Source organism: Rhincodon typus, chromosome 2, assembly GCF_021869965.1.
Source record: "Rhincodon typus isolate 14 chromosome 2, sRhiTyp1.1, whole genome shotgun sequence".
Classification (NCBI taxonomy): domain Eukaryota; kingdom Metazoa; phylum Chordata; class Chondrichthyes; order Orectolobiformes; family Rhincodontidae; genus Rhincodon; species Rhincodon typus.
This window is the reverse complement of record NC_063333.1, coordinates 113217415-113238831: the sequence shown is the minus strand read 5'-3', so window position 1 is coordinate 113238831 and position 21417 is coordinate 113217415. Positions and strand designations below refer to the sequence as shown.

At 37.9% G+C, this 21417-nt stretch overlaps 1 protein-coding gene across 2 annotated transcripts; it reads right to left on the bottom strand.

The window, feature by feature from the left end:
- Positions 1-2201: 2201 nt before the first annotated feature.
- LOC109918103 (enhancer of filamentation 1-like) lies at positions 2202-17076 on the bottom strand. 2 transcript variants are annotated; one of them, XM_048614537.1, is made up of 6 exons: positions 17048-17076; positions 13763-13852; positions 11133-11249; positions 10041-10754; positions 7085-7174; positions 2202-6305 (listed from the first exon to the last, which is right to left on the bottom strand). In XM_048614537.1, exons 2-6 carry the CDS (start codon positions 13844-13846, stop codon positions 5796-5798), a joined length of 1515 nt encoding a protein of 504 aa, XP_048470494.1. In that variant the 5' UTR covers positions 13847-13852; positions 17048-17076; the 3' UTR covers positions 2202-5795. The 2 variants fall into 2 exon arrangements, with proteins under 2 accessions (XP_048470494.1, XP_048470490.1); XM_048614533.1 differs by having other exon boundaries at positions 9501-10754; positions 17048-17073.
- Positions 17077-21417: the final 4341 nt, after the last annotated feature.

Sequence of the window (21417 nt, the reverse complement as noted above, 5' to 3'; positions counted from 1 at the left end):
CAACCCTTTGAAATAGCAGCAGCGAATGCCTTTGGCTGTGGCATAAGGACCAACATGCCATCAGGCATGGCACAGCACATTTTGGAAAACAAGGCTTGGCATTGATGGTATGAGCATGCAGGTAGGCACAAAATGAGCAAGCACCAAGAGAGTATATGAGCAAACCTGAGATGCAGCCTGCTCCAATCCATGAGCTGGGTGCCTGCCCCTGTTCACAAAGTTTCCTTGCTATGGCCTTCTGAATGCGAGTTACACCCTATAATGCAAATCTGTGCCTTGTGAGTGGCTTGCCAGTGTTTTGGATAGGTGCCACGAAGGTGGCCATGAGCTGGCAGATACCAGGTGCCAATGTTTGCAGACAAAGGGTACCTGAGGTAAATTATGCATTGAATTGTTGTTGTCTTGGTCGTTTGCAGCAAGCATTGAGGTGAATCCATCAGGTCCACGTCTGCTTTCTTTGTCAATTATTCCTGATGTTGCTTGGTAAGTTTGGTAAGCTGGGAGTCTGAATATTAATGAGATGAGTTGACCATAAGAAACAAGAGTAGGCTATTTGGCCCCCTGGCCTGCTCCACTGTTGTAGTGATAATAAGGTGATGACTGGGGATAAAGCCTGGCAGTAGACATCGCTGCTACCTAGTGAGAATTTCATCACACCCCTTATAAAACACATAAAAGATGGAGCAAAATGATCTCAACATCGCTGCATCTGTTTGATTCTGCCACTGATCTCTCCTCTTTTTGCCTTTAATATCTAAAAACATATTTATCTTTTTCTTGAATTTATTCAATGACCCAGCCTCCACAACCTTCTGTGGTAGAGAATTCCACAGGTTGACCACTCATTTCGACTCAGTGCTACCCCATACTCTGAGACTGTGACTCCTGGTTTGAGACTCCCCAACCACGGGAAACATTCTCCCTGCATCTAGACTATCCAGACATCTTAGAATTTCATATGTTTCAGTCAGATCCCTTCCATTTTTTTCTCTGAACTCTATTCAATATAGACCCAGTCAAACCAATCTCTCCCAATATGACAATCCTGCCACCCACTTTTCCAGCCTAGTGAACCTCTGCTACATCCCAGCTATGGCAAGAACATACTTTCTTAGGTCAGGAGACCAAAACTGCACAACATTCCAGGTATGTTCTCACAAAGACCTTGTACAACTGCAGCATCCCTACTTCTGAACACAAATCTTCTTGTAAGAAGGGCAATATACATTTGCCTTCCTAATTGCTTGCTGCAGCTGCTGGTCTACCTTAATTGATTGCTGTATAACAGCACCCAGATCCCTTTGTACATCCACTTTTCACAATATATCACCATTTAAATAATACTTTGTCTTTCTGTTTTCATGCCTAAGGGTATAACTTCACATTTAGGCATGTTATACTGCATCTGCCATGTGCTTGCCCATACACTCGGCTTGGCTTTTGCCTTCCCTCACTGGCATTGTTTTCTTGCCATGCTCATGAGAGCCATATCATCTAACCATTCCATTATTCTCAAGCTAGCAACACAGAGGAGGTCTTTGATCCAGGTGCTCAGGATCCCACAGCTTCCAACGTTTACTTCAATATCTATCCAAGTTTCCTTGGTCAGGCACAAGAGTCACCTGATGTTGTCAGTAGGAAAGGGCATCATGCTATTCCCAGGCAGCCCCTGAAGGAGAACTTGCAGGGGAGGTAGGGAGCTAGTTCCAGTTGAACACTTCCTCCTTGATGCATGTTTAGATCAGGATGCAGTGACAAAGCTGCAGGTAATGAGGGATCAACTAAAAATGAGTTAGTTGAGTCCAGAGATCTGTTCAGAAGTGGGATTCTTCTCTGCCTCTGCAATGTCATTGCAGCTGGTTTGTATTCACTGCAGGCAGGTCCAGGTGCTACTTAAAACTGGTAGCCAGACATCTGATCTCATCAGCTGATGGTGGATGTAAAGACTCATTTCCTTCCCCTGCTATGAGGCTCCATTCCTTTATTGCATTTTTTGGCAAGCTGCCACACAATTGCAATTGGCAAGCCATTATGCCACTAGTGAAAGTGCTGCATTGTCTGCCATTAGCACCCACATCACAATGACTACATTGTGTCTGAGAGCCCCTGTGACTGAAATTAGTATTCGTGACCTTGGCCTACGCCCTACTTGTACCTTTTTGAAGACCAAGAAAACATCTGGGAAATTGAGGCCAAATAGGAATAGTTCAGATGCTTTATTTTAAAGCTCATGAAAATGGAGAGCACCAGTTATGATCAGACTCATTTGATCAGTACAAGTTGTTCATGTAGTAGTACAAAATAATGAAAACACTACATGTCCCATATCAGTGAATTCCCATATCTCGCTCAAGTCAAATAAAATAACTCTGAATCACTCTCTTGTCTTTCCTTGAGTGATGTTCAAACCTGTCTTAGATTTTGTGTTTATCTTTTTCTCTTCTTAGATTATGAATACTATGGCTATTATGTAAAATCAATGTAGATTATTGTACAAACTGTGGTAAGAATACTTAATTGTTATTTTGTAGATCATAGTACAAGTATGGTTGAAATGTTTATGGAATCATTGGTTTATGAAGCAGTTTAATTGCAGCTGAGTATAGTTTTTGGTAGAGATTATACCCAAAGAACTGCTGAGGCTAATCATCATCTGCACAATTCCCAAAATCTGACCCATAATTCATGATTTATATTTTGTTATTATCAAAGTTTTATTATGGTCAGCATCGGAGACTTTAGTACAACCTATTGAATAGTATGTATCGTTATATTATTATGCACAAAACCTTGCGCTACAGTCAGTATGAATTATAGTATAGACCAACATAAATTATACTACAGTATAGACTAAAGGACAGATTGTGATAAATGTACATCATGGAGATTATGGAAAGTTATAGATTATATAACAGATTATAAACTATTTTAGTGTTCCAGAAAATTACATATGGATTAATCAATATGGTTATTGTTACAGCTGTTGCATTGTGTGATTTAGGCCTTGGAATGTGCAAATTATAACAGCGTGGATTTAGACTATGGCAGATTTTACTATATTTACTGAGTATGAGACAAATTCAAAAGTTAATGCAAGTTAATGAGTTAACATAAATATCATGGCATGTGTTACAGCTTAGTGCAGATTATGATTTAACAATACAAATCACAGTACAGTCTGATTAAAGATCAATATAGGTTATTGTGTTACAATACCACAAGTTAACAATGAACTACTAGAAATTAGCCTTATAGATAGATATGTGTTCATGTGTTTACAGTACTTCCTTCCTGACTCATGCTTGGACTGCACCGCTACACATTCCCAAGCCACTCTGTCAGCAGTACGAGTGTGGTTTTATTTCTCAAATGGTCTTCCCAAAGAGAGGCACCTCATGAGAAGTAGCCTTGTACTCATTCACCATATAGGCTAAACAGCCAACAAATGTCTTCATTTTGAATGAAATAACACATTCTTTTAGGGAAAGGTTTCTTTTCTTATTGGGTTACAGGAGAAATTTGTTGCTCAAGGCAACTCTTTTTAAGTCACTAGAAGCACTAGCAGAATGTTTAGCCACATTCTCATGCCTGTGTCATTGCTCTCAGCTTCAATTTTGGAAGTAAAACCAGATTATTGCCTATTGTGCTCGTATTTACTCGGATATAAGCATTAATGTTTACGTGTATATAAGCACTAGGCCGTTGAGGGGATGAGGTGAAAGGGATGGAGGATAATTTTCTAAGTGCATCCTAGCAATAAATAGCCTTATGACTGGCAGGGATCACTGGGTAAGCGTCAGCGTGCTGTTGATATTTTCATACATATGTTGGAAGTAGGAAGGCCCTGCACTGCAACAGAAACGATTCACAACTGGATTTTTGAAGTTGCACTCATTCAACTTAATAAAAAGAAGTTGAAATTTAGTTATTCCAATTTATTTTTAAACAAATGGAATGGTTTTGGTGAGGTATTACTTCCCATTTTAATGGATGATTAAAGTATGAAAAAATAAAACAACCTTCCATTTTCTAAAACCATATCAAAACCATTTAATTTTTTCAGTAGAGATATATTTATATATTTTTATACAATACTATGACTGAACGTTCTACATGATGTTCAGAAGAGTTTACTTTAAAGTACGTTTCCAGTTCTGGCAATGTTGGGGAATGATTACAATAGAGTCTGAATGTTACTTTCTTGCTACACAATCTTTTTATGGATTTCGATTCAGTTCATGAAACCATGTTTTCATTCATAAAGCAATGCAATCCGCTGTGAATAAATCATAAAACTACAAACTTAATGACAGTGATAAAGAGCACAACATAGATTCTGACATTTTTTTGTCTACCTGTAGTCAGCTACACACACATTTCCTGCATTATGGATTCTCCTGTAACAACACAAGTCAGAACAAATAGATTATTTTTGCTATCGGGTGTATCACTGCCCAAAATCCAGTACCCAAGAATGCTGTTGGAAATACGATACAAAAATTATTGAAGAAGGAAGCTTAGTACTACTTTCTCAAGAGGAGCTAGAGATGGACTAAAAATGGGAGCCCACATTGTGAAAACTAATATAACAAATAAAAAAAAGCACACAATCAACAGAAAAAAAGTTGATTTATGGGCTCAAATACCATTTATAATCAGATCAGTAATGTGCAGCCAGCTGGTAGTATAAACTTCATGATTCCATCAAGGAGATCTATTCTCAGTGTATGAAAGTAATGGGTTTCAATCTTTATCCTTGAAAATCATATGGATGTCAATCAATATAATTCACGTTCCCCTTAATTTGCAAGCATCACAAAGGTCCTGATCCTAAAAAACCTCAATGCTTTGATTTAAGATTTAATAAACAATAAGTCAAAAAAGTAGCAGCACTTTCAAACCGCTGGCTACAAAATTCAAACAGGGGCAAAACAACAATAAAAAATTTAGAAGCAATATGAAGTTCTCCAGTTTGTATCTTTGCTAGTATAATGATAGAAAAAAACCTGGACAGGTTACCCCAAATTTCTAGTATATCCCTCTGGTGATAACATGAACATATAAATTAGAAAAATAATTAATTATTCCAGTCATGTTACTGACACCTGGAGGGAGCCTGTCACTGATATCCAGCCGTGCCTTTTTTCCAACTAATTTTCACGATCAAGAAATCATTACTGTGCATCTTCAATGTGTCCTCTGTGAATTTAGCTTCCTTTTGGAACAGAGGATTATGGAATCAGTCTTGTACCTTGACCAATATCACTATTTCTGAAACACAGAAGAATCAAAACTTTCTTTAGATTAACTATCTCCATTAAAAATCACTGCCTCTCTCATCTGATGCAGGAGAAAATCCCTTTTGATGATTTGTTCTCTGCATTCACCTACTTTAATGGTCAAATAAATATATACAGTTATAAACAAAGCCATAACTTCCTGGTTTGATTGCTGTTGAAATGTGAAGTTGCTACAATATATGATACTAAAAGATATTCCAAAGTGCAGTGTTAAATGTAAAGTAGTTAACTATATGACAATGTGTGATTACACTAGGTACACAGCATGATTCTGAGCAATGTAGGCCACATAAAAATTTATATGCTTTAGAATCATACGCCTCTGAAGAATGAAAATAGTTCCATTGAAACACTGAGCATGAGAAATATAGCAAAAATACAGTGATATAAAACAACATTCTACATAAAATCACTCAATGAACGTGTCATTTTAATACGATAACGATTCTTTAAAGAATAGCTTTCTGTTATTCAGAATTTAACCATAATGTCTCTTCATAAAGATGCCAAGTGCTGCAGCAGGTCTTTAAATTGATCAGAGTGATACGATAGTTCTGTGACCTTGTCCACCATTTCCTGAACTGCTGCTATGCTGGGATATTGCAAGGCAGCTGTCTTGGTTGCCATGACAATGCTTTTAAGAAGTTCACAAAGCAGATTACTATAGTTTAATACTTTATTCCGAACATCTTGAGCCATAGCTTGTCTTGATAACGTGTCCCCTATAAATACAAGTTTATGGGCACTGAGGATAATGAATTTGCTGTGAGCCACGAAGATTCTGGGTGGTTGCCCACCACTGATAGAGCTGAAGAAGGCATCAATGGCATTCAGCAGTGTTACAAAATGAGTCTCACACTGTTCAGTGTAGAAGAACAGAAGCTGCTTATCTTGAGAACTGAGACTGCTGCTCTTCTGAGGAATTTGCTGTGGTGCTTTCCAGTTTGAAAGGTCATTTTCCACTGGTTTTGTGACTTCTTTTTCCAGTTCCTGAAATTGATTTAGCTGAAACATGCAATTAGTTCAATTAAAAATAAAAATACAATTCAAAACAACGTGTATGCTATTATTTGTCCTATTCCCAGAGTCTGCCATTTTCAAATTTAATAACTGAAAAATGTTCATACAAAACTAACATTTCAAAAATAAAATTTGCTCTGAATCATAAACATGATTTATCTACTGATCTGCTCTCACATCCAAACCAAAGCACCCCCTACAGCTGAAGACCCAGTGGCCACAATTAGTTATAATCATTTCGAACAAATCAATGTTTTTAATGTATGAGCAAAAGTGAGGATGAGAGAAAAAGACATTAAAAGAGAATATTTTCCATTCTGTTAAAATTATTATTGTGTATGTCCCTTTGATGGTAAAACTTCATTATGGCTAGGCAAGCCGAGCCTGGGTCACATTTTTAACAAACATTTGCACCTCACTTCTTATTGGAGATAGGAAATGAATAGTGAGGATAAGTCAAATTTCATCTGAGGAAGGGAATCTCTTTCAAAATTACTTGCATGTCTCACTCGATGTGTTAATAGAAAATAAATAGTACATTTTTTGATGTCTGACATGACCGTACCAACATTTTATATATTCATGCTAGTGTGTATCAAAATGAACATGCATTTAAAATAAATGCTGATTCAATTGCAAAGTTATTGCTAATCAATATGAATCAGCCATTGGAAAGTGTTGGAAGTGAGTTAAAAAACATGTTGACCTAATAAATTCTTTCAGGTTACTAACTGAAGAAAACATGTCCACACAACAAAACACACCTGATGTTGCTCCAGTTGCACCTTGTTCTGTTTGACAATATTTTCTTTTTCCAGAAGTTCTCTTTGTTGTCTCTCGAATTCATCTTTCCCCTTTAATGTTTAAAAACACAAGATATCAGACACAGAAGTGTTAGATCATAGGCTCCCTACAATGTAGAAACAGGCCCTTCGGCCCAACAAGCCCACACTGACCCTCAGGGCATCCCATCCAGACCCATATCCCTATAACCCACCTAATATTCACGTCCCTCAGCACTATGGGCAATTTAGCATGGTCAATCCAACTAGCCTGCACATCATTGGACTGTGGCATGAAACTGGAGCACCTGGAGGAAACCCACGCAGACATGGGAGAATGTGCAAACTCCACACAGACAGTCACCTGAGGGTGGAATCGAATCCAGGTTCCTGGTGCTGTGAGGCAGCAGTGCTAACCGTGAGCCACCGTGCCACCCATGAACAAATGAACAAATTATTTTCAAAAATGTTATGCCTTAGGACCAAACAGAGCAGTACTTTTCAAAGGATGTACCAGAAAATCCTGTAACACACTGTTTGCTATTGGAACTTCACAATCTGTGCATTCATGATTTTCTAAGACAGTCTTGCTAGGATTCAAGATCACAGAATTGTCGCTTGTAATTCAGCTAAGAGAGGAGGATGTTCATCACATTCCTATATAGGCCAAACCAACCACTGAGGCATTAAAGGATACTATAACTTACAATAACCATGCAGATAATGTTTACTATTAAATGATTTCATTTAAGTAGAATGATTTTTCTGCTGGGAGAATTCTAAAAGGATACAAAATTGCAATTCCAAATGTTTTTCACAATTTTTTAAATTTAATTTTTTTAAATGAGAAAGGGGAAATGCATAGGATGTTAGATCCAAAAATAGGCTATTTTGCCCAACCCAATCCCTGTTTATGGTCCATTAAGCCTCCTCCCATAATCCCTAATCTAAATCTAAATCAATCATCAAAACCCTCTATTATCTCCACCCTAAACACTCCTCTAGCTTCACCCTAACTGCATCTATACTATTTGCTTCAGTCACTGTAGATTCTCAATTCTCTGGCAAAGAAGATCTTCTTAATTTTCTATTTGTTTTCATGCTGACTAGATTACATTGATGCATCCAGTTATATTTTTTCCTGCAACTGTAAACGTTCCTTCAATATCCACTCTATCAAAAACTTTAATCATTTTAAAGAACTTAATTAATTCATCATTCAGCCTGCTTCTTCAGCAAAAGGAGTTTTAGCCTGTTCATCTTTTCCTGATATGTATACCTATGTATTTCTCGTATCAGCCTTCTTAATCATATTTACACAATCTCCATTGTCTCCATGTCTTTTTAACAATGTAATGATCAGAACTGCAGAAAGTATTCTACATGGGTCCAACCGAGATCTAATACACTTCCAGCATAATCTCACTTCTTTTCAATTCTGTCATTCTAGAAATAAAACCTAGTGCTTGGTTTGTTTTTTTTTGTTTAAAAAGGCTCTGCCATCAATATTTTATTGACACTTTTGTTCACTTGCATCTCTTAAACTTGCCCCTTAATAAGTGAGCTCCCTATTCTTCCTACCAAAATGTACTACTTTGCATTTATCTGCGTTGGACTTTATTTGCTGTATGCCTATTCTAGAAGTTTATTAATAACCACCTGTAATTTGTTTCAGTTCTCCTCAGTGCTATGATCATCATAGAACCTCCAACTTGTATCCATATGAAAATGTCAAAATTCTGGTGTTGATTCCAAAACACAAAATGTAAAGAAAATTTGTAAACAGCAGGTGGTTCCAGCACTGATTCTTGTGCCATACTACTTACCACCTTCCACCATTCTGAATAACTACTCTTTATTCCCACTCTGTTTTCCATATTGAAGCCATCTAGCACTCCATTCTGCCACTAATCTCAGACTTTGCATACTTTGACCTTATTCATCAGTTTATCATTGGGAACCTTTTTGAAGCCTGTGGAAAATTCAGACAAACCCCATTTACTGCATTATCATTGTCTACTCTATTACATTTTCAAAAAATGCAATAAGGTTGCACAAGCAAGATTTTCCCTTTTGAAATCCATGCTGACACTTCAATAGTACATTTTTATTTTCTAAACATTCCTCAATGTTCTCCTTTAGTAGGGATTTAATTACGTATCCTACGACTAATGTTAAACTGACTGGTTTACAATTCTTTGGCCACATTCTGTCCCTTTTGTAAAAATAGGAACTATATTAACTATCTACCAGTTCTCTGACACTACACCCTCTTTTAATAAGTCATTAAATATATGCAATAATATCTCTACATCTCTTAGGTAGATTATCTTAAAACACAAGAATATAATCCATCCAGATCTGGAGCTCAGTTTTCAAGGTCACAACTAATACAAACCTGCAAATGGACATAATCGTAGTCTTCCATCCAACTTTTATCTATGATTTCTTTGCTTTTAACATGATCCTCATGATCCAACTGGGGCGGACTATGCAAAGGCCTGATCTGAATCAGTGTCTTATCTCCTCGTGAATGGGGCTGATTAAAGTTAGTAGTACTCTTGTCACCAACAGTCACTTGGTTTATTTCATGAACCGTCTCTAGGTTTGTAATTCCAACACCTTGTTTAAATAAGAGTTCTGCATTTGTGCTTATAGAAGATGCTAACTGCTTAATGTCATCTGGTATAGTCTTTGTCACCATAACAAAACGGTCTAAGTTATCACATTTATTATGAGACCTGTTTATAACCAAAATGTTCAAGGACCAGTTGTTATTATTCAGTGCCTGGCTGGTCTGGACTAAGATCTGGTAGGAATCATCTAATCGCTGCAGCTGCTTTTTTAGCTTGTTGTGAAGACTGATATCTGATAAACGTGATGCATTCACTAAGGCTCCCTGGGCAAACCCAAGGAATCCCAGTAATGAATGCTTTACCTTGTCAACACAAGCATGTATTTCATTAAGGTTTTTTTCCATTATTTCATAAGATCGCCAGTTAGGATTGACAAAAGCCATGAGTCCCTTTATTGAGGTATCCACATTCTGTTGCAGTTGAGTCAGTCTCTCAAAGGCAGAATCTAAATCTAGCAGTAACTTCTTCTCTGGCAGTGGTGAGGCTGAAACAGAAGACTCCTTTGATGTAGTTGAAGATGTAGACATGTTACTCCTTGTACTACCTGTGCTAGAGAATGACAAACGGTTCATTCCATCAGTCACATCTTGTACTGTCTTAACATCTTGTGAAACCTGTGGTGGAACGTCATATATAGTACTTCCTACTCCTGATGCAGATTGTTCAAAGTCTTGCAAACCTCGAGGAATATCGTAGATGTCTTTCTGTGCAGATTGTTGGTGGGTTGATGGAATATCATAAACACATTGCTTTTTTGAAACCAACTCTGAATTAACCACTGTTGGTGGGACATCATAAATAGACTGTTTCAGGGAACTGATCCCACCTCCCAAATGGATTGAGTTCAGTTTTAAAGACGGCTTTACAGTAGTTGGTGGGATGTCATATAACCCCTCAGATTTATGGTTTGTGAGGGGATCAGTGAAGCGTCTCATTGGTGGTGGAAAGTCATATGTAGCTTCTCTGTCATGACTGCCAAGTGCCTCTATGCAAGAAGTGGGTGGAATATCGTACACCTATAAATACAGTGCCAAAAAAACCACATTTTTAATACAGAGTTTAATAACGTTGATCGACTTTCCTTTTTATTTACTACTTTTTTAACAAAATTAATTACTTAACATGCGAATTACAAAACTTTCCTCTCAATTTCAAACAGACCTCAATTCACTGTTCAAACAATAAGTAAAAGCATAAAAAGTGACTACTTAGGATCAGCAAATCCATGCTTAAAGGATTACAACCATTACTACTTTTTCCACAATTGGAGATCTTCTCGTTTATTAGTCAATGGAGACTGACTATCAGCTTATTTTAAACCACTGACTTAAATAAAGGGAGTTCAAAAAAATTTTTCAATTTATTATATGTGCGAATACACAGCAAATACTTACGCTTTGTTTCTCCTTCCCGAAAAAAGATGGTATGTCGTACAATCCTTTGGCTTTAAATTCTTCCAATTGTGTCTGATGGATGGGTCCCTTTAGCATTGCAGCAGGGATGTCATAAAGCTGTTAATGGTAAATGAGGCTTTGTCAAAACTTCAGCCAACAGTATTGAAATTTCATTGACAGGCTCTTTTTGTCAAATTTTAGCTGTTTAGCTTTCTCCCACCCTGATTCCTCTCTTTTGCATACTCTTCCTTCGGGTGTAGAGAGGGTGAGCTGAAAATCTCCATTGTAAATTCAAGTTCAAATGCATTGATCAAATGCATTTCAAGGATAAGTAAATGCGAAGTTTTATCCCATGAATAAATCAAGAACACTCAGAAACCTGATTTATTTTGATAGAATAATAAAACAGTATGATAGACAGTGGTATATTTAACACAATAATTCTGCTTATAATAATTACATAATCCAAGAGGGCAGAAGGAGGTTATTTAAACCACCATGCCTGTGTTGGCTCTTTGAAGAGCTATCCAGTTAAGCTTGTTCTCCTACTCTTTCCTCATATCACTCCAAATGTTTCTTCCTAAATATTTGTGCAATTTCTTTTTAAAAGTTGAATCTGTTTCCATTGCATCACTCACTGCATCTTAGGCATGACAATTCATGTGCCAATAAATGGCTTCTCACCTCTCCTCCAGTCTTTTCACCAATTATCTTAAATCTTCAAGTGCCCAAAATTATAATTCTGCTTCTCTCTCCACATTTGCGGTCGTACATATCCAGCATTTTCTTTTTTCAGTTCAGATTTCTAGCACCCACAGTAATTTGCTTTTGTATCTTAAATCTGAGTTCTCTGCTTAAAATTCTATGCTTTGGAAACACTTTCTCCCGATCTACTCCATATAATTAAAATGAGTTATTTCTAAAGTTACTTGCGAAAACTACTTAATCCCCAATTATACTGCATGTGGAGATATCCCAGTTTCTTTGAATTTTACTTCATTACATTTTTCCCCTCTTGATAAATTCATAACCAATGGAAGAAGAAATAAGCCAACTGGTTCATTGACGCTCCTCTGCCATTTGTTATGATCATGATCTGATTATGGAATTCCACTTTTCTGCCAGTCATCCAAGCCCATAACTCCTTTTTGATCAAAAATCTGAAGGTTTTCAAGGTTGAATTAGAAAAAGATGCAGCCCCAACTAAGTGAATTAGACAGAGTTATTGAACTTTGGAATTCTGCCTTGCATTTTAATTGACATGTCCTTGGAACAAAATCATTCATGGTGTGAACTGAATACAAGATATTGTCCCCTAAATATATGTCACTAGATTAAAATGATATTGACTGACAAAATAATGCAACTTGTCATCAATCACCGGACTCAAAAGGTATTGTTGTGAGCTCACAATAATCATGGTTTGATATGTGCAATGCTTGCGCAATGTTAGTGGCAACCAAGTGAAGGAAAGCTATAGCTTTACATTGGGAAGGCATAATGCGATTATTGAATTTTTAAAGTGTCTTTCATTAGGTACAAAAAAGTAAACTTATGACAAGGAATAGGGAATGTGGAATTAGGGAAAATGGATAGATGCAACTAGGTTAAAAATGAGAAAGCAACAGGGATGACAAAGGGTAATCATTCAGATTGAAAGCTGTGTTCCACAAGTTCAGTGCAGGGTCTGCTTTTATACTTAACTTCTATTAATTAGTTGGGCTTTGGAACAAGTAACTCAATATTAAACTTGATAGATTACACCAAACTGGGGAATAGAGTCAACACTGGGGAAGCACCTAATTAATACAAGTAGACATTAGAAAACATGCAGACTCTAATATTTCAGCAGGAAAAAACAAACATAATCTCTCCTATAACAAATAGGAAACTGAATGAAATAGAAGAACAAAGGTTACAGATGGAAAAAGTACATTTAAAATGGCAACACAGGTTAGGAAAGCATTTTAAAATACCAACATTTAGATCTATTTCCAGATGATATGTAGGATGCGAAAGTAGTAAAGTTATGTCACACTTGTATAGGATCCTGTCAGGCATAACTATGTATGCAGTGCACATACCAGTCTGCAGACCATATAAATAAATAAATTTGTGGGGATGGTACCAGCAAAGAGATTACAGGTGGGAAAGGTGAAGACACTCGTCAGTAGAAAAGAGAATTAAAAGGAGATTCAATCGAGATCTTTACAATAATGAATATTTGAAAAGAATGCTTTACGTGTAGGGGAGAGCCCCTAAAACTGACAGCTTTACAATTATGAATGGGAATGACAGCAATATTTGGAAAGAATGCTTTACATGTGGGGGAAAGGGCCCCTAAAACTGAGAGCCATCAAGTCAGCATAATTACAATAAAATCCAAAATGAAAGTAAGGAGAATTTTCTTTGATATCAGAGTGGTGAGATAATGAAGTGCACTACCATGAGAAGGTAGATATTTTCAAAGTAAAAACAGATGAATATATGAAGAGAAAAGAAAATGGAAAGATGAGAGGCTGAGATGAGGTACATGTAATTAGAGGATCTTAAGTGGAATATAAATACTGGTTATAGAATGGGTCAGATAGGCTGTTTCTCTGCTTTATGTGCTTTGTGACACTACATACCCCTTGTTGGCGAACTGGTGGGGTATCGTAAACTCTTTGCGGTTGTCTTGCTGAAGAGTAACCTTGTCCACATCTGACAGGCATCACAACCTGCAGAAAAAAACAACAAAAAAGTTTACAAATCAACTTTCAAGCATTTTATTCTAGAAGCACTCACACAAAGCATGTGAAAAATGTAAACTCCTTTAAAACCACCTATAATCTGGGCTGATACAGTATCCAAACCTGTAGTGACACATCTTCAAAACAGCTTGCTAGAAATTATCCCCATTAAATTTAGGTCATCTCACAATTTGAATGAACTGGGCTGAAATTTCAGTCAAAAACTAGAATCTGAATTTCAAGCCCAATAAAGAAATTGAGCCCTCTATCACGGGACCTGTCCAGCAGCTTTCAGCTTTGGACACTATTGCAAACTATTCAGTTACAGGTTCAGAGTTCAGTCAAAAATGTTTACCACTATTTCTTCTGTTGCTAAATGATCCCAAAGTCCCATCTGGATTTTCAACGGACTACTGAGACATGTTGCAAATTAAATGTGCAATTTCTACTAACAAAAGGGCACAGTTTGAATTGACATAAGATGCTCATACCTTTATGAAAAGGCTGGAAAGTAATACAGGAAACAAAGATACAACTGATTTTTATTGATTAGAATACATAGTATCCTGACAGTCAAGAGCAGAGATACCACACCTTCAAAGCAAAAACAAGCCACAACTAAAGTTGTAAATGGCCCTCGAGGGTATGGTGATGCTAATCTGAAGATATTTAGTACAATAGATCAGTGTTTTTGAGACAGTTATTATAAACAAAAAGATAACTCGCAGGCAGGTGATTATCCTCTCATCTATCTTTAAATCATAGCACTGCCATGAGCAGTTAGTTGATCATAAATAACATGTGCTTCCCTTTAAATAGTGAACAAAGACAGGTAATTGTCTACTTTAGCCATCATATTGAGCGTTATACATTGGATACAAAGGATTATGCTCTCAGCAAGCAGCTTGGCTAATTTTATATTTAGTTTCTTTGAATTAGCTCCATTTACTGCAACCCCAATAAGGGAATAGCAACTATAAAGCAAATACCGAGGAGTGTGGGTGGTACAGTGGATTAGCACACCACCCTCTGAATCTAATCCAACGTGATGAAACAATTAATTCTCAGTCATTGTCTGGGTTTAAGCAACTATACATAATAACTATTGCAGACAAAAGCTAGTTTCTGGCTGATGTGGTCATTAAAGGCAGTACCTCTAAATTGCTAAACATCCAAACAAATGATGAAGAGTCATCTAGACTCGAAACGTTAGCTTGCTGTCTCTCCATGAATGCTGTCTGACCCACTGTGATCTTCAGCATTTGTTACTTTCATTTGAAATCTTAGTGTGTATAATAGCTAATCAAACAAGCTGTAGAATACATACCTTGGTCGGTGCCCTGCCACCCAGTCCATCACTGGGTTTGTACTCAGTACTGCAGGGCATCATCCCAATGTTAGGTCTGTACTCTATACAACAGTGCAGTAATTCTGTTGATCATATTTATTTCATCAGGCAGGAGAGCCACAAACCTTTCTTTGACAATATGGGCTGCTATGGCATTCAGATTCCAAGCAAATAACAAAAATTTTGCTGACCCATACTAGTGATGACACAGCTTGAGCCATCTGGTTGGGGAAACTTTCACTCCACATTAAATTGTTTTCTTATTCATTGGTGCCATCTGCATGAAACAGATGGAGGAGCCCAGCATTCCTTTTGGCTACCCTGCCTCAGGAAAGCATACCCTCAGCTATTTCCACATCCCAATGCAAAGAAGATGGAAAAAGAGAGAATATCTGAAAGAAAATATAAAACATGTCCCTCTATATAACAGGGAAACTGGAAAATCATATAGTGCTTACAAAGGCACTGATATTTATATTGATAATATTCAAAAAAGTGAAGCCTTTTTAAAATTCCATAGCACAGGGCCAATGGAATCAAGACATAAATAAACTATGAAAGAGCCCTGACAGATCAATGAGAACAGTGATGCATAGGCAGAATGAGAAGCTGAGACCTACGAAAGAGATTCAGCTAAAGCTACCAATCTACATGTGAAAATTGACATGGTGGGGTGGAACTGCCAGCAGCCAGCTCCTTCCCAGGAAAAAAAATCAATATTGATTTAGCAGATGGGGCAGTTTTATTTTAAGGTGGTGCCCAGATGGTTTTACATTGCTTTGGTTTGGCTAAATTTCCATTTTTTTTCCACTTAAAACCAAGTGAAGGGATTATGGTTAGCTCATAGACAAGTCACTTGCAAGTAAGCAATCTTCAAAGAGAAATGATTTGAAGACCATTATAATTAATCTGAACTAAATTAATGTTTTTAAATAACAGTACTTTTTTATATCAATCAACTGAATAAATATTTAGACAAACTTCTATCATATGTTTAGAGAGAATTTTTGATTCAGTAAATAGTGCAGAAACAGTCAGAAAGTTAAAAGTATCCGAATGCTTACTGTGGTCTCCAATTCGCTTGTGATATTTAATTAAGGAAGAATAATAACCAGTACTCATTATAATAAAAACAGGTGACGGTCAAGAAAGCAACAAATACACAAACAAGGAAGAGAAACTATTCTCACTGCATGGCAAGTGTCTTAATGACCTACATCTGAAGGCCCAATAACCAAATGTGGGAAAAGGAAAAAAAAATGAGAATAGAAGCAAGATGTATTGTCGAGACAAATCAGTTTTCTCCGCCCTTTGATTCTCTGTGTACTTCTAAAGAACTCAGGGACAACGGCATAAACAACAGTCAGATAACCACAGATCCGCTGACCTTTCACCCCAACTTCTTGTTACACCAATTATAGACAGAAGCAGGTGCTTCTCCAATGAAAAAGCTAAAATGGGATCCCCAGACCCTACTGCCAAGTTGAACTCTAACAGCTCACCAAATATTTGGCTGTTGCAGTACTAAATATACTTCAAACTAATTATTTCCTTTGCCTATCTTGTGTCTTCAACAACTTGATTTTCAATTGTCAAACAAAGGCCCAAACTCTTCATTCATATCCGTCCTATTCCGAGCTAATCCTCCAGCCATTTACATACTATGCCTCCCTCCAGTCATCGATTGCCGATTTTATGGTTAATTAAAAAGTCATTTGAAATATATGACATATAACCTGCACTTCTGATAAAGAAGTTTGACATGGTTGATAATGATCTAGCCTAAGTCAGAAGGGGTTGCAGGTGAAATAACTCCTTCACCAAGTCACCCTCACCTTTTATTTACATATGCATTGTATATGACACCGGTCCAGCTTCCTCAGAGCCAGATCTCAGAGTGAGCAGAACCTCTGACACTCCTGTTTATATCTGTCAGCTAGGACTACCCGATTGGACCAGATTAACAGCTCCAATTAGGGAACTCATATTCTACGAGCTCCATCTGGCTGACCTCATTAAAACCACTACAGTAGGCTGTAGATTTGAGATCCACAGGGGACAGCTATTTGTTGATTCAATGGGGTCTTGTCAGCCAGCTGGAGTGCTGTATATTTGTGTAAAAATGGTGGACTGTCACTTTAAGAGTCTGATTATACGCCATAATGATGGTGGCATTGGCTGCTTTAGGTGGACAAAAAGCTCTATCTAATCTTGCTGCCTGTAGAGCAAACACCTCCATAATAAAGCTCCTGCTGTTTAACATTTTAGCCTCCTGGTCCTTCTTGGAACTTAACATGGAGAGCCACCAAGAAACCCACACTGTCTTTTCCAAGTAAGGCCCATTGAATCTAATGTCAATCAGGCAGTGGTGATGCTACTGATGAGCATTTGCCTGGAATCAAGAGCCACGAAGACAGCTGCTAGCCAATTAGAAGCTGGCAGCTCTTGCAGTCAGCAATGTCACAGAGCAGGCTGTGGCTTCTGCTTGAAGGACACGACAATGTAAGGAAGACCAAGATGGAAGGCAAGCGATTTCTAGGGAAAGAGGTTTCTGGGGCTGTGGTCAGACAGAGAGCGGGGCCAGGGGTATTGGGTAAAGGCAGGGGGAGTGACTCACAATAGATATTCCCCTGCTTGATGTCCAGTACCTTAAATCAGGTACTGATTGCTTTTGACTGCATGGCCTTCCCACCTCCAAAATCATCATCTCTGGCAGCAAAGAATTCCATGCTGGGAGTTGACGTGTCAAAATTTAACAGCATTGTGGTCACTTCTAGGGTCTAAAACAGGGATAACGATAACCAATCCAATAGGACAAATGGCTATGTAGTTTGGACACAGGTAAATTAGTTAGACCCTTCAAAAAGATGATCCTGGTGAGTACCTTGTGTTCTAGTTATTTTAATCAGCTTGTTCAAATTTGTAATGACACACCACTGGAGCACATGGGACTTGAATCCAGGCCTCCTGGCTCAGAAGTAGAGGCACTACCAGTGTGCCACAACATAGTCCTTATTTATAAACTTTTGTTTATTAAATGTTAGCTAACACAGAACTCTGGCCATTACATTTACATGGGATTATGACACAGAAACCCACACTATTCAACTGAACTGATCTACATCAGTATTTATGCCCACTTAAACCTGGACCTTTTCTCGTCCAGATCCATCATTGTAATCACCTATTCCCTTCTCCATCATCTGTTTGTTTATTTTTGGTTTGCCATAATATTTGGAAAAGGCTGGGAAACTTTAAGCAGAGATTGAAAAGGTGAAATGAACATTGTTGATGTAATTACCACCTATGTAGACCAGTCTGAGCTCATCTATTTAGTCACCTGGCAGGAGAGTGTTGAAAGCCAGCACTGTTTTAATCTACTCGCACTCAGCCATGCTAGACATGAAGTTTAAATAGCATCATCCATGGCTGACTTGCAGAGATTTTAAAAACAGAAACTTGTTGTGACATGGCTGCTAGGGACAGATTCTGCTGAAGCTCATGCCAAAAGTGTGGCTGTGGTGAAACAGGAAAATCAATGTGTAGCCTACAGCAAATGATCCACAAGACTCTGCTTGTTCATTAAAACTAACCAGGGGCAGTACATTTCCAAGAAAGCTGACAAAAGATGGTAATGAATTTTTGCTAATGCCTCTTTGGTTACGGACTTTTTGCAAACTAGATTTATTTCGTTTTAAAACAAATGCTAAAATAGATAAGGGTAGATCAACCACTTCATTGTACCTGGAGAATAGACATTGCATAGGCACAGGGAAGGACAAAAAGACCAATTGTTGGGATTCCGCATATATTCAAATCTGGAAACACAAGATTTTACATAAAGGGGGCCACATGGTGGCCCAGTGGTTAGCACTACTGCCTCACAGTGTCAGGAACCTGGGTTCAATTCCACCATGAGCAACTGTCTGTGTGGAGTTTGCACATTCTTTCCTCCTATCTGTCTGGGTTTCCTCCCATAGTCAAAATATGTGCAGGTTAGGTGAATTGGCCATAGTAAATTGTCTATGGATATGCAGGCTAAGCAGATTAGCCATCAGAAAATGCAGGGTTACAGAGTAGGATAGGATGCTCTTTGGAGGACTGGTGTGGACACAACAAGCCAGATAGCCTAATTCCACATTGTAGGGATTCAATGATTTTTAAAGTATCCATTGTATTACAAGATTCCCCCAATTGTTGTGTTGAGGACACACTAAATTTTTAGAAACGTAATCTTTTATTAAGATGTTAAAGTCTCAGTTGTCTGAAACCAAAATAGAAAATGCTGAAAATACTCATTACTGCAGTGTAGAGAACAGATTAGAGCATGTTTCAGATGTGCAGAGTCCATCAGAGTTTCTGGTTTTATTTTCAATTTTGAATATCTGCAGTTTCGTGCCTCTTTTGTCTATCTATTCCAGTGAATGTAAATGGTGCCATACGAAGAAGGAAAAATACAGACAAACTGAAACAAGTTTTACAAGGAAGCTACAAGAACTGAGCAGGTATATCTAATAGGAAAAGGCTAAGTCAAAAGTTATCAGGGATAGATGAAAATGCGGAATTTGAAACACAAACAGTTCAACTATGATTTTATTGAATGGTGGAGTAAGCTCAAAGGGCTGACAGGTCTACTTCTGCTTCCAATTTATATGTTTGTAAATACATATATCTCCCAAAAAGAGAAGACTGACATGCCAGTGATTGAAGTCTTTAAAATTATGAAGGTATTTGATGGGAGTATGTATAGAAACATTACCAGAAGATGTCACTGCTTACAAGGTACAAAGTAGGGGACATAAATATAAGTTCATGAATAAAGTCATTAAAGAAGTTTCTCCTAAATTTTATAATAAGAGAGAAGTATTTAATGGGGGTGATGGGAGTCTCATTCACGAGTTGGTCAGTCAAGAGCTCCATATTGCTTCTTTTGGGGAAAGGCTAGCATATTAAGTTTTACTCAAGCATATAACTGGACAGCAATGGGCCTCTCCCCAGGATCAAGGGTCAGAGATGAGTGAAAGACTCACCCACCAAGAGATTCCAGCCAATTAGAGGCAGACAACTCTATTGAATGGCAGCACAATGCAACGCCCATTAATATCACTGCATCTAGACAACAGGTTACTAACGGCAGAAAGAGTCTGGCAAGTTGGGGGAGGGGTTGTTCAGCAGCAAGGGGAGAGGGGTGCCTCTTAGCGTGCACCACCTGCTTACTCAATGAGGGAGATCTTGATTAAACATTGAGTACCATTGTAAAAGGAAATCCCCTGAGTCTCAGGCATTCGCAGATCAATTTTCTTCTTCTCCTTGCATAGTAGCACTGCCTCCCCACCCCCGCAACTGAATATCAGCACTGCAGATTGAAACATATGAGTGGGCATTAATCACCCACTTAACAGCCTCAATTGGCAACATGAGGTAGGTAAGCTGTCCATGGACCTTAGTGCAGCAAACTTAATCAGGGTGGAGGGGGAAAGTGATTGAATACCCAATCACCATCAAATCTGCTCTGAGGTACAGTGCTAAATTTCATCCAAAGAATAGTGAGAACATGGGAGGCAGATCCCAAAACCTTCCTTCCAGCTGAAATATCAATTTACTTGTACTAATTCAATTTAGTATGATGTCTTCTATGCTCATGGTGTGGTTTCCCCATGATCATTTTGCAGCCAATGTTCATTCAGTCTACAAGAGTGATCCTGAACTTTTGTTCTCTTGTAATTTTAATTCACCTCCTTCCTCCCACTCTGACCTTTTTGTTCTAGTGAAGCTCAAAATAATCTGGAGGAACACTACCTCATCATTAGATTAAGCACTTTGTAGTCATCCTAGATCCAACATAAAGTTCAAACATTTTAGATCATTTCTTCTGCCTCCATTTTGTTTTGTATTTCTTTGCTGCTTGTTCTCTTCCTAGGTTCCTCTCCTTTTTTAAAATTTTGCCATTGAACAGCAGCTATTCATGATCTTGTCCCACCACCATTTTGGCCATGCAGCAAAAAACCTTTCGTCAACTTTTGGCCAACTTCCCTGGCCCAACAGGTAGCTGGTGCATCCTCCAGGAAAACATATGCAAGTGCATGTTGGATAAGTATGGAGTAGAATTCATTCTGGGCATGATTTTCATATGTGAGCTTGCTTTGAAAACAATATTTCCATGTCAGTTTTCTAAGGTCCCCAAAATGCTAGAGTGGGACACGAT

Excerpts from the sequence above, each read along its gene's own strand:
- LOC109918103 (XM_048614533.1), bottom strand. The coding sequence starts at position 13,846 with ATGCCTGTCAGATGTGGACAAGGTTACTCTTCAGCAAGACAACCGCAA. Across the intron at positions 10,755-11,132 it reads TCGGGAAGGAGAAACAAAGC|GTGTACGATATTCCACCCAC; the intron begins GTAAGTATTTGC and ends CTGTATTTATAG. Across the intron at positions 7,175-9,500 it reads ACGATTATGTCCATTTGCAG|GGGAAAGATGAATTCGAGAG; the intron begins GTTTGTATTAGT and ends TAAACATTAAAG.